The sequence below is a fragment of the Mollisia scopiformis genome (assembly GCF_001500285.1).
Source record: "Mollisia scopiformis unplaced genomic scaffold LY89scaffold_23, whole genome shotgun sequence".
NCBI lineage: Eukaryota > Fungi > Ascomycota > Leotiomycetes > Helotiales > Mollisiaceae > Mollisia > Mollisia scopiformis.
Genome location: NW_017263603.1, coordinates 241,187 through 254,461, shown reverse-complemented (window position 1 = coordinate 254,461; position 13,275 = coordinate 241,187). Strand labels below are relative to the sequence as shown.

The window sequence follows — 13,275 nt, the reverse complement described above, 5'->3', positions numbered from 1 at the left end:
TCCATGCTGGTGTATCGGTAACATTTCCGCCTCTCAGTGTTCACACAAGTCCGCGGTAGCGCAGGGTTCGACTCCCTGGCATGGAATCTAGGATTCTTTGAAAAAAATTTTTGGATTCTTTTCTATTCAGCTAGTACAAGTGGCACTCTGTTGGAGCAGATGGGAGTATAGAAGCTTTTTATTCTTATTTTTGGTTTTAGTCTTTGCAGTTTTCTTACAAAATCCAGGCGAGACTTCGGGAGTGGGAATTTAGTTGCTTATTAGAGACAGTGCTTGAATGAGCTGCTTGTTTTAGCAGCACTTGCAATTTGAAAGAAGAGTTTATTTTAGTTTTTATCAAAGTTCATATCCACAATGTATACCTCAAAAACAAATCTTTGATTGAAGGCCCCCCATCATTTTGCAAAACATGATCGATGACCTCAATGTCCCACTTTGTCGTGATGTCTCTGAGCTCCTTATCGAAATCTTTATCATAAGCGAATATTTGTCGCGTTAACCTTCAACCGCGAAGCTGTTTCTAATTACAAGCAAAACAAGACTTCTACCATGAACGCGTACTGAACGCCAGTAGCGGACGACTGGACAACTCAGACACAACATGCTGCTACTTGATTGAAACCCCGCATTCGAAACCTAGATTCGCAGTCATGGCATCTCTCTGGCCTGGGAAGCCTTCCACAGACTCCCTGAAAGACATCGCAGATGTTGCAGACACTGGGCTCGCAGATGTAGGCCTTCCAGCTCCTCAACAACCTTCGAGCACGCCCATGGGACGTCCTCAGCTCCAGCGCAATCAGCCGCAGCCGCCCCCTCCACACCAACCTCCTCCCCCTCCTGCGCCCCAAGCTGGCAATCCCAATGATTCCCTCTCGCTGATGCAACTGCGACGGATCGTCACCGAATTCCCAAAGATAGATCCAACCTCCTACGCCTTCACATATGCCGACTCCTCATCGTTCGAAGAGGAAGTGGACGAATGGTTCTCCTACAATGATGCCGAATACAAGCGGTTACAGCGCGCCCAAGATACCTTCGAGAGGCGATGGCAGAAGTTTTCTAGCAAGCCATGGCTGGAGACGGACGAGGCAGAACAGCAGAAATTTATTGAACGAGAAGTCAATGGCCTCCTTGCTACGGATTTAAGGAGAAGGTGCAAGAGCCTGCAGACTATATTACACATCATACTGGGCGTATGGGACGAGACAGCTGGTGTTAAGGGGTCCGGAACCGATGCGGAGGTAGCGAAAGCCAAAACGAAAGCTACACCGACACAACTTGAGCACATGAAATCAGGCATAAAGGCTGTTGCAAGGTTTGGTGGCATTTCGTTGCTGGTACAGGTCATGCAAAATGCGTTCAAGAGGTTATGGGATGATGACTTCAGAGAGACAAAGCTTCTAGAAGAAGATATCCTTTTCATACAAGATGAGTTGGATAATGTTACCACAATCATATATTTGGTCATCGAGGGAATCAGGAATGATCCAGTTGGCTTGGACGGTGCACGGTCGAAAGTCTTAGAAATGAATCCTGGGCTTGTGGATTATTTTGTAACCATTACAGCCAGGCTTCGATGGGACGAGGCAAATGAGCTTCCACAAACAAGAATCTTCTTACTGTTCTGGAAGTCAATACTGCTTGTTTTCGGCGGCACACCAGAAATCGACGTAGTCAAGAAGGCCACGAGCGAGTTCAAGCACCTTGACGGAGATGGCGGTAAATTGATTACAGCCTCACCTCTCGATTATCACATATTCCGTCAAGAGATAACCTCGAAGTACCCCGCATATACTCCACCTCCGCCCTTACTAGCCCTCGAGCCTGATAACAATTCGATTCTTCCGCCACTCCCCAATCGACCAAGCAGAGCAAACGGTGCCAATGGCATCATACCACCACCTATGAACGTCAACAGCAGTGGCGCATCTATTCTTCATCAGCCTGTTCATATTGCAACACCAGCCCCATCACCACCTCCCTCGCCACCAGTCGGCGGAAAGGCTGGAAAGAAACAAAACTATCAAACAAATCAAAACTTCCCTTTCATGTACCCACCATTGGACAGTACCAGTAACAGTGCTGGAGGTAAGGGCTCAGCTGGCTTGCAGGAGTTTCTTGTAGGACGAAAATGGGAAGGAAGCGATATACCCAAGTCAATTCTCGAAGCAGGTGATCTTTTCTCCAAACGAATGAGGATGACAAGAGCTATGCGCCAATTATGGGATGAACGCGAGAGATTTTTGAAGTCTGAAAGAGGATGGGACGGGCAAGATGATGACATCGAGGAACTCGACCTTGATACTATCCTGTCAAAAAAGCTCTCACTGAATGAGCCAAAGCGTGTGCGACCTGAAGTCGATTATGGTCCAAATCTCGACATTCCAGAAGAGGTTAAGCAAAAGCTGGATCTGGTGGAACTGTTTTACGTACGTTACAGAATCATCTATTGCTTCAACTACTAACTCCGTGTAGCAAGATTCCCTCCCTCATCTTCAATCACTTGTCATCGTATTACTAAAAGCAGTCTTGGCAAACGTTACGGCATTAATCACACAACCGATGGCACAACAACCAGGTCTTGCTCCCGGTTTCAGATCTGAGGTTAACCTTCGTACTGGCGTTCCGGCTCAGAATAGGCAGCAGGATCCGGCAAACATTCCTCTCCCGATGGCAGTCGACCCGTCGGAACTGCCAATCGATGAAATTGAGGCCCTCCGTTCGCGAGAGATCACTGCAAAAGCAGTGTCTGGCATTCTTCTCATCTTGCTAAAGTGGTTCAAGGTTTCCAGTACGTCTTACTGTCCATCTTTAGTGATTTTGTTGACAAGCGATAGACATCTTGAAGTTTGAGTACCTTACGCAGCTTCTCCTAGACTCGAATTATCTTCCTCTTGTCCTGAAACTGTTCGCACATCAGGAAATAGATAAGGTTGTCGACAACAAAACAGATCGCGATGAGATGAGGTCAGTGTGCATAATGTTTCAACTTTATAATGCTTACACATGCCACAGTTTCTTCGCCTTCTGTAACGCAAACAGTAAACAAGCCGCAAAACAACTTCAATTAGACCGCGAGGGCGAAGAAAGTGAGGATGAGGCAGCTCCACCGCCAATCAAAATGCGCCGAGAGCTACCTGTTGCCGGCGCAGAGGACAAACTGCCAGCGCTCACATTCCAAGAAGGTCAACACGCAGGCAAGCGTCCAATGCCAGAAGTTGATGAACTTGGCTATCCAACCAGCGAGCCACCATCCGAACCCATCACCGAATTCTCATGGAGAAACTTCTTTTCATCCATAAATTTTCTGCGAGTCATGCAAAAAATATGCAAAAACAAAGCTCATCGCAATCTTCTCCTCGTACAATACAAATCTTCAAATATCCTCAAGAAGTCATTAAAGATACCCCAACCCGAGCTCCGCCTTTACACCTTGAAGCTTTTCAAGAATCAAGTCCCTTATTGTGGTCGCAAATGGCGACAAGGAAACATGCGCGTCATTACAGCAGTCTATCTGCACTGTCGACCGGAACTGCGCGATGACTGGCTTGCCGGCAGTGATGTAGATGCTGAAGTCGAGGAGGCACTACCTCTTGAACAAGCTTTACGCGCATTAACCCACTGGCACAATATCAAACGATATCCCGACCAGATGGGCGCCGACACAAAACTCCTCGAAGAAGAACACGATTTCTTCGTTCGTGAATTGGAGAAAATGGAATGGATTGATGATGGCATCGGAGAAGGAGAGAGCGTGGCGGACAGCGGTTGGGACGGGGTCAATAATGGGTGGTGAGTGAGGCGAAGTTCTGTTTGGGATTTTTTGTGGAGAAGGAAGGCCATGGCATGACGTGGATGTAGAGTCGCATGAATTGACGATGATGATGAATGATGAGGTGAGACTTGACACTGGCCATGCTCAATTGTCTTTGTTGCATGTCGCAGTTATTTCTCCGAAGAGAGGGGAAACTTTGTTTCCTTCGCGGTCGGTGGGATGTTGTTCTCATGTTCTTTTCTTTTTTTTTGCGCGCGTTGTTTTTTTATGCAAGTCATTCGAGTTTCAGGAGCGGCGCTTAGAGGTTGGCGCTTGATTTGCTGTCTTCCGTTTCATGTTTGAGTAATGCGGTATCGTAATGTTTTATTCCGCGTTTGCTTCTGACGAGTTTACTTGTTCCCTGACCGTCGTTGTCGACCTGGGTGAGGAGGCGAAGCACCAGCAAGTGGCTTGTTGGACCAACAAAAAGAATCCCAGGCGCTAGGCTGGATGACGATCATGATTCCGGGTCACGACAAAGTTCTAAGTTGTTGTCCATGTTGGTTACACAGAGAGGAGGAGGCGCAAGTTGATTCAAGGTGAGGTCGAGGCCAATGAGCATGCTGGCATATGAAAGGATATCGAATCGCTACAAAGAGGCTCCAGTGAGACAGCGCTTCTTGTTTCATATCCATGCAACAGACCACTGTTTAGTTCGTTACGCTCCCTGGCCTCATACCACTGTCTATTTTGCAGATCATGTTTGTTGGTTATTTGACACAACATGGTACTCTGTTGATGCTGGTTTCGAATATTGCATGTTGCATCACACTGCAGTCGTTGCTCTCGTAGTCATGTTCCTCAGTCCGGCTACCTGGCTGCTACCTCTTACTTGAAAATATGACCCAGTGGAGTATCTTCGACTTTCAAACGTGCGGGATAAGCTTGATTGGCCATCTCTTGGGCTAAGCCCGACCAAATGTCCAATTACGAGATGGCAACAAGTAATGTATTGTGTTATATACTGTACAAAAGGACTACCACTCTAAATTTACTCTCTCAAATCTTGGCGATCGGCTTTAGTCCGATATCTATATACACACATCAGTTGCAGACAGTTCATCTTCGGCCTCGCAAGGATTAAAGGGGCAGGATTTTGTTGCGTATCGTAATTTTCAAAACTCATAATTGCTGCTCATACTCATACTCATACTCAAACTGAAAGCCATAATATGAGTTGAAATTATGAGTTGAGAGTCGTCATGAGTTTGTAGACGTGCAACAAAATCTGACGGCAAAGTACGACCTCTGAAGAAGCACGGCACGTGACCGGAGCATAAGACGAAATTCGGCAGCTTCTGGTCTGGATTGCGGATCTACCGAAGATAAGCATATGTATAAGACGCATGCAATCTTCAAGGCATGTAGGAGAGGAAGTATTACTTGTGGGAGACACAATTCACATACAGACAATGTGAATTACCTTACCGAGCTTTGCTTCCCAAGGTCCTCACTTATCTGACGGGACATGAGACAGGTCTTCCCTAATTGCATTCGATCGAAGCTTATCTCAATCCATCTCAATAGGTGCATTACCCCTCTCTCGAAGAGCTTCTAGCTCTGCTCTCTCCGTTACCGTCTCTACCGGGCTTATAGGAGAAGACCCCGCTTCCAGCTCCGCGGCTCTCCGTCTTCGATCCAACTCAGATTTCTCTTCGTCGTTCAGCGGTATACTTGTATCCTCTAACTCCCTCCGTCTCGGTACACCCGATCCGAGCTCCGCTTTATCGTTGGTGATCGCCCCGCTATCGTTGTTCTTCCGACTCGCGGCTCGTTTGCCGTACCAGAATGCAAAAGCTCCGAAGGCTGCGAACAGAAGTACGCCGAAGGTTACTCCAACGCCGATCGCTGCTTTGGATCCTGTTGAGAGGCCGCTGTGCCCGGAAGGGGTGGGGGCTGCTGTTTGGCTGCTGGAGGTGTTTGATGTTGCAGGTGCTGCCGAAGTCTGAGAGCTGCTCGTTGATGACTGTGATGAGGTCGATTGAAGCGAGGATGTCCCAAACGATGATGTAGATGAGGAGGACGATGTTATCGAGGATGATGTAGGAGATTGTAAGAGGGTGAAAGAGTTGAGGAGGATGAAGGGGTTGAAATGGCAGAATCGGAGGTGGTTGAAATTATGCTGCTAGAGGCTTGCTGCTGCTGTTGTTAGTGGTTTGAGTATCGTTTTGCAAGTGTCCTAATATACCGTTGACTGAGATTGAGAGACTGATGATTGGCTAGAGACTGAGCTTGAGCTTGCTGCCGCTGATCCCGCCAGTGTAAACTGTATGCTATAGTTCGGTCCTCCACTGTCGTCGATCTCGAAAGCATACGTGCCAGATGCCAATGTTGCTTCTGGTGTCTAACTATAGGACGTTCCAGTCAGACCGGCTGCCCAAGTATCAGCAATAGTTTGCGTCGATAGTAGCGTATGAATTTGGGAAGTGAAACACTGCTAAGAACATACATGCGATTGTCTCAACAGTCTGAAGGTTGTTTGCTGCCCCGTTCTTTAAGAGCAGTGTTACAGGACCGGTCGCATCGGCCCAGGTAATATCGAAAGGCGTTCCAGTCTTCACACCGACATATTGCGAGGCTGTCATGGTGAACTCGGCTGCATTGACAATAGATGCAACGGTCACAGCGACCCAGAAAAGGAACAGGATAGACATGTTTGAGCGATTGATAAACAATGATGCGACAGTAAGGCCAGGAATTGAAGAGAAAGAAGTCGAGGGACGAGGGACTGAAGAGGCTGAAATTTAGATTGACAGCACCTGTTCCCGCTTGTCTCCTGTTCCTTGAGAAGCATGTTGCGCTGTGGCACTCCAATGGTCGATCTCTCCTTCAGCCTCCAATAACGCCAAGATCCAAGATGGGAAATTGGGCAGGATTGGTTGGGGGCCATTTTGATAATTCTCCAATGAATCGACCTCTTTGCGATACCCCGGCCTCAATGTAACCTGCACGAGGAGATCTTTTACTACTTTCACTGTCTCTATTGAGGGGAGAATTTCGTACAATCAGCACCCAAATCCTGTTTCACCCAATCCTTTCTATTCGGACTTATCATCAGCGGGTTTCCAGACTGGGGAAGTGACAAATGAGCCTCAGAAGATGGAGCTAGGTACCGTACACATGAGGCTATGGCGCTGTGGACACATGAGGCTGAATCTATAACGAACAATCAAGTCGTGCTTTAATGTTTTATTTCGGCGTGATTTTTATGCCATAGAATCACATAGAATAATGCTGTTAGAGGCATTCATTCATAGAATGTTTGGTGGATGATTTTCTTGTTATCGTTCTTGGTTCTGTTACTGTATGTAATGCCTGTCTAAGAAGTTTCTAGCAAGGAAACATCAATCGTTTTCCACGGCTCCTACTTGATTATCTGATGACAGTGTTCCTTAACGATAAGTTACTCGATGTTTAAAAAAGATAAAAAAATAAAAAGTCATCAGCGCTTCATCAAATGTGTAGTGATGCTAAATCAGTGCACATGGACTTGAAATCCGGTGACTAAATCGTCCCAACTTTCTGTTGTATCTGAAAATCATATGAGACAGCTCATAAATAATTTCCTAGATCTGCATGCCTAGACTCCATAGTCTCTCCCTCACAAACTTTAATTCGTCACATCCCCAAATCCTACATATCGTTCAATCAACTAAACTCTTCTCCCCCTCAGCCAACAACTTCTTAACCCACCCAATCCCCAACTCAGCCCAACCAGTATAATTCGGCTTCAACCCCTCAACCTCCACACTCTCCTGATCCAACGTCCCAACCGCCACATCAAAAATCGCTCCCCAATCCGCCTTCCGACTCATCTCCCTCGGCTCCCCCGAATAATGAAACGTAAGATGCGTCCCACACCTCCCACAAAACGTCCGATGACTCCCCTCATTCCCCTCAAAATGCCTCAACCACGTACTCTCGATAATTTCCTCCTCGCCCTTCAGCAGCCCGATGGTCGTCGGCTGGATATACTCCTCCGCGGACGCGAGATGCGCGTCGGTGAATTTCGGGAGCAGAGAGAAGGTGATCCAGGATTGCGGCATGATGAGCCAGCATTCGACGATGGAGCCGGGCGCGCGCCGGCACGAGGTGCAGTGATCGAGGCTGATCATAGGCATGTGGGAGGAGATTTCGGTTGGGGGGTGGAGTTCGCGGGAGGGCATGGGGGGGATTTTGGGGCGGGAGGAGAGAGAGGGGATGGTTATTGTGTAGCGGATTGCGGAGCAGAAACAGCCGCCTGTGAGGGTTATGGGGTCTTTGGATAGGGGGGGCATTTTGTTGGATATTTGGTTGGAGTTGTTTGAGTGAGGTGAGTAAAGCGAGTGAGGTGGGGTTTTTATATAGGGCTGATGGCGGGGTAACGTGGGGTCATTTTTTGACCGTGCTGATCCTGCGTCATATTCTTCCGAGTTGAGGAACTTATTGGATAGCAGTGAAAAGTTGTCACACAAGAGCGTCAACTGACGATATTCACTAACTTTTGATAGGTACGATTGAATGTGATGTTTTGCTTCAGTGCTACGACGTTGAAACCATGACAAGTACGCTCGATTAACCACAGAGATAGTATATAAAGACCCGCTCTTGGAAACTCGTACTTGCTCAAACAACGAACACTCACACGACCGTCTTCATATTGCGCTTCTTCTCCCGGCATACAATTATTCTGCCCTGATGCCTCACTATACTTTGACTTTGACCAAGAAGACAGCTACCTCACGCGGGCGCTGAAATAATTGAATCTAAAAGATTGACAGCAGTAAATGTCTTGACCATAGAAGGTTTTAGCACCCAGAGAGTAAATGTATAATGAATTTTATTACTTTCATCCCAATTCGTTACCATACCCACCTAGGTAAATAACAGAACGTGGTTCGTGATCTATTTTGGCTATTCTTATACAAGGACACAGTATCCTCCTTCGTTGTCTCAATAATCCAAATTCATGGGACGCGCAATTCCACCGTAGCCACGCCATACACGCCGTTAAAGATACAGAATACCGACTCCAGTCTCACCTTGAACAAACACTTAGCTCAAGAGAAAGTCTCAACCGAAACCCTCGGATCGCCTTCCCTCATCGCAGTGACGAACTTCCGCCACGTATTCGTAACAACAAGATACTTGATACTCTTCTCTGCTGCGTCAAAGACACCCTCATTAAACTCCTCCGGTGCCATGAATTTTTCATCGTCATTATCTCTTGCTTGCGTACTCTCGTAGCTCTCCTTCCCCACGGCTTCAATATCCTCGTGATTCGCAGTACAGGCCTGTGTTGAAGAATCATTGCTCACCTCTCGCGCTAACGTAGTAGGCGACATAGGTTTCATCGCAATTTCAGGCGGAGGAAAGTTCGCAAATGGAACAACAGGTGAATAAGGATCTTCCTCATCTTTCTCAACCATTTCTTGCCTCAACACTTCGACCGCATCACAAAATATATTGTCCAACGAGCTTCTGATTTTCCACTCGATGTTGATTGGGAACTCAGCGTATCGTTCACTCACGCCGTATGCGTAGATCTCTATCGCTTCTCGCCAAAGCATTTTCTTCACTTGAGGCTTGGGCTCGGGTAAGGGAGATGCTCGGAGACGACTCCATTTTGCTTTCCAGTCTCGGACAGCGAGGAGGAATAGTATGTTCTCGGCTGTAAAATCTTTCGTTGCGGCGAAATGGAGAAGGGGATTTGGATTTAGAAGCAGGACTTTCTCGAGTGCAGCAGTAGTGTACATTTCGTTCGACCGGTATTGAGACATTGGCATCCTGGCTCGGTCTTGATCTTTGTTATTGGATGAATCTACAGTCGAGAGGGATTTCTTGGGGCTTGTTTGGTAGTTTGTAATGGAGGAACGAGAACCCGAGCCGAGGGTTGTATCGTCCCATGTTTTGTTGTCTTCCCAGGTGCGGAGGATGTTGGTAGTGGTTATGTTGAGGCGGTGCTGGTGATAGGCTTCGTAGATGGGGAAGAAAATTGTGCAGGCTTGCATTACAAATATTCCAGGCGCGAGCCACATTGGAGGAATATAGTATCTATTGACCCATTTCCATGCGGTGCCAGGAGTGAAAACGGCTGCAAGCCAAAGTGGTGCGCCGGGAAACCTTCCCACCACGTCAGTATGAGGCACATAGATTGAACCCAGGAAAGTCTTACCCTGAGACCACGCAGAGAATAGTCTGAGTCCGCCAATAATGCGTGTCGTGAACATTTCGAATCTTATATAGTAGGTATGGTCCATAGATACAGCACCAGAATAATTGCCATAATGCGGAAGGTATCCTGTGACTTCATTAGCGGACATCCTTGCATGATCTGATGTAGAACTTACCACTCTGGCCCTTTGCGACACAAAGCTTGTCCTTGAGGCTTGGCAATGTTTCCCCAGTGACCCTGTAGTTTTGCACTCGTCCCATATATCGCTGCTGTGATGACAAATTGAAGGAACATCCCCGTCCCAATACCAAAATATGTCTTTTGAAGAGCTGTGAGAGCTCGCCACCGGGACCAGAGGCCAGAAATACCTTGGCCGTTCCGGGATCGTTTTCGAATTGACGCTCTATCGCCGTCCAACAGCTTTCTTTGCTGGGTGCTGATACTCAGTAGCTGCACCATATTGGCCTGAAACAGAGCGATGCCGAAGGGGAGGTAGATGCTCATGATCCAAAACTCGGCGGAGCAGAGAAAATGTCCATTGGTCGTATATGCCAGAAGAATCTTAATCAAATATACGTGCAAGAAGCAAACGGATGCAATCGCCAAAGGAATGTTGCGAATCCTCAGAAAAGGCAGGTGGCGATTCTTGATTAGCCATGCCGAACCCAAGGTAAGGATGGCAGTCCAAGCAATGGCAATTGAGGCATAAAGCTTACTCAAGGAGTCCCAATTCACAATGGGTCCCCAATTGCGTCCGATGGGGCTGATGTAGACCATTGTGAAGAGTTGTAAGTAAGCTCCTGGGCCGATTGAACTCAGCTGCCCCAGCACTGATGAGAGGCACCAGGAGTTTATATTCAGTTGCCATGTCTTACGTGGTCGACGCAGGGCGGTTCATCCTTCTCCTCTTCCCGCTTCGGAAGATGCCCCTAGTGTAGTCTTGCTAAAGTGAAAATAGAGGTACCAAGACCACACTTCGGCTGGAGAGAGAAATGTTGGTTCTGGTTGGCAGCAAAAGCATCACTGACAAGATAGCACAGACCAGTCAGATCGGTTTTGCACGAGCTTTTGCTACTGTCAACCAATATTTTCCGAGATCTGGACTGTGCGGTTGCGCCATGCACTTGCCGATGCAGGAGATGATCTGCATGCAAACTCAGCGGAGCAGGCGGGAAGGTATTAAACTTTGGACGATTGGATCTTGGCCAGAAAGTTGAAGCGAGTTTGCATGCAGGAAAAGCTAATTGGTGCGTGAACGCCATGAGAAAGCCACAGTCGAGGGGTCTTGCTTGTTTCTTGGTCGGTCTCCCGTGTTTGTCTGGACTCCACTGACGACGGCGGCTTGTGGCGTCGATAACAACATATATTAAGGAGTCGAGGACCTCAGCTTGTGATTCGTAAACTTTCCCCGCATTGTTTCAATACGGAAAGACGGAGCATGTGAAGCAGCTCGTTATCACATTCCGTACCGTGCCGTGCCATCGAAGAAGAAACACCAGTGTCGCGGATAGAGACATAAGAAGGAACTGTTGGGGTTACTTGTCGATGTGAATTGTGATTGATTCAGTCGCGCTACCCGGCTGCTGGACTCCATACCAGAGCGATATCCGGGTAAGACAAACACATCGTCGATGAGCTTCCGATCGTGATGTATGCGAACTGCTTCAATGCAGTTTGTTTTGGAAGATGAAGGTGTTTTTGAAACTTACTTCTGCTGCGAAACCCCACATTTCTGCTTTGTCAGCATGCCGTGCTCCCACTTCTTAGGTACCTAGGTAGACAACCCCGATCTGAAGGGGAAACGGCGATGCTTACCTTGCCAAAACAAATGTTTGTGTCTCTTTTTCTGTATGAGTGTAATTTGAGTTAGTCATTGTACCCCTAGTCGGAGTCATCTAGCTGATTCCGTGTTGCCAAATGCTTTAAGAAGCTTTCTTTTTCAACGTCTGGCGTCCATCAGTTCAGTCTTTCACCCACACTGCTATTATTGGCTCTCCTAAATTCTGTCTTCTCTGTCATTACCTCTCACCATGGGTTCACTTAATGCCCCTCCAGCTCCTCACATCTTCGCACCGGGCGTGGGAGTAACGCCTCTCCCACCTCTCAACGCCATCGATGCTTCTGTTCCAAGACCAACAATAGCCATCATTTCCATGGGTGACATGGGCTTAGGAATAGCTTCCCTCTTGGTCAAGTATTCGTACCCGGTTATCACCGACCTCAATGGCCGAAGTCCCAATACAGTAGCTCGCGCAGAAGCAGCCGGTGTCAAGGATGTCTCCTTCCTCGACCTCCTTTCAGAAGCCTCGATAGTTCTGTCTGTCCTCCCTCCAGGTCATGCTTTGTCGTTAGCAGAAAGGACCGCATCACTGATCGGCATCGCCTCACGTGATCGAAAAGACAAACTGGTTTTCATCGATCTGAACGCCATCTCTCCCTCTCTCGCACGGAATATATCTTTGGTCATCGAAAATTCCGGAGTCACATTCATAGATGGAAGCATCCTCGCCTATCCATCCAAGCAGCTTGACGACGGTACCTGGTTTCGCCCCTCAATTCCCATCTCTGGGCCCGACTTCCCTTCATCTCCATTCACATCCGAACTCACCTCTCTCCTGAACATGCACCATATCAGCCCATCAATCGGCGCCGCATCTGGGCTCAAAATGTGTTTCTCGGCCATCAACAAAGGGTTGACTGCCATCTCAATCCAAGCTTACAGCACGGCGCATAATCTGGGTGTCCTGGAAGAGTTGGGGGATTATATGGAGAAGTACTTCCCGGCGCTGCATAGGGTGATCGATGGGGCTATTGTGGCGAGTCAGAAGAAGGCTTATAGGTGGGTTAACGAGATGGAGGAGATTGAGAGTTGTTTTGTGGAGGAGGGTGGTTGGGATAAGGGTATATTTGGAGGGGCGGCGGAGGTTTTCAGGTTTGTGAGGGAGATACAACCGAAGGGTGAAGTGAAGGCGGTAGTCCAGGAAGTGAGTGGCGCGCTGAGGAGAAGGAGGAAGAGTTGTTAGAGGAGTGTTAGAAGGATGGGTTTTGGTTAGAAAAAAGATAGATTTAGATTTAGAATTGGGACTTGCTGATAGGAATTGATTGCTATACAACGGAGTCGATGATGGCACAGAAGATGAACATGTCAAGGAGATTGGTGCAGGATCCTGATGCAGGCGCTGAAGGCCAGAAGCTGACTTTGTCAAGCAAACATATCAAAGGAAGTGAATCGCTCCGGCGAAGTTATATTTGTGCAAAGATCTAGAATCTTGAATTTTCTGTCTGTCCAAATTCATTACCAGCAAAA

The 13,275-nt window shown here is 47.7% G+C and overlaps 5 protein-coding genes and 1 non-coding gene across 6 annotated transcripts; 3 read left to right on the top strand and 3 right to left on the bottom strand.

Annotated features, from left to right (window-relative positions):
* Positions 1-86, top strand: LY89DRAFT_t65. Its single transcript has one exon. It is a non-coding gene; the product is annotated as a tRNA-Glu (tRNA).
* Positions 87-650: 564 nt separating this feature from the next.
* On the top strand, positions 651-3,796 carry LY89DRAFT_738943 (pheromone-dependent cell cycle arrest protein-like protein Far11; the record flags this gene model as incomplete). The annotated part of the gene is made up of 4 exons (XM_018220421.1): positions 651-2,429; positions 2,476-2,791; positions 2,838-2,967; positions 3,016-3,796. The coding sequence occupies 4 exons, from the start codon at positions 651-653 to the stop codon at positions 3,794-3,796; spliced, it is 3,006 nt and encodes a 1,001-aa protein (XP_018065863.1).
* A 1,528-nt stretch (positions 3,797-5,324) lies between these two features.
* On the bottom strand, positions 5,325-6,468 carry LY89DRAFT_674090 (uncharacterized protein; the record flags this gene model as incomplete). The annotated part of the gene is made up of 3 exons (XM_018213410.1): positions 5,325-5,721; positions 6,003-6,162; positions 6,264-6,468. The coding sequence occupies 3 exons, from the start codon at positions 6,466-6,468 to the stop codon at positions 5,325-5,327; spliced, it is 762 nt and encodes a 253-aa protein (XP_018065862.1).
* A 736-nt stretch (positions 6,469-7,204) lies between these two features.
* Positions 7,205-8,108, bottom strand: LY89DRAFT_688742 (uncharacterized protein). Its single transcript, XM_018215764.1, has one exon. It carries the CDS (start codon positions 8,089-8,091, stop codon positions 7,459-7,461), a length of 633 nt encoding a protein of 210 aa, XP_018065861.1. The 5' UTR covers positions 8,092-8,108; the 3' UTR covers positions 7,205-7,458.
* Positions 8,109-8,853: 745 nt separating this feature from the next.
* On the bottom strand, positions 8,854-10,745 carry LY89DRAFT_594537 (uncharacterized protein; the record flags this gene model as incomplete). Its single annotated transcript, XM_018209811.1, has 5 exons — positions 8,854-9,111; positions 9,220-9,584; positions 9,669-9,916; positions 9,969-10,094; positions 10,144-10,745. The coding sequence occupies 5 exons, from the start codon at positions 10,743-10,745 to the stop codon at positions 8,854-8,856; spliced, it is 1,599 nt and encodes a 532-aa protein (XP_018065860.1).
* Positions 10,746-12,121: 1,376 nt separating this feature from the next.
* LY89DRAFT_700170 (6-phosphogluconate dehydrogenase C-terminal domain-like protein) lies at positions 12,122-12,991 on the top strand (the record flags this gene model as incomplete). The annotated part of the gene is made up of 1 exon (XM_018217106.1): positions 12,122-12,991. The coding sequence occupies one exon, from the start codon at positions 12,122-12,124 to the stop codon at positions 12,989-12,991; it is 870 nt and encodes a 289-aa protein (XP_018065859.1).
* Between the last annotated feature and the right edge of the window lie 284 nt (positions 12,992-13,275).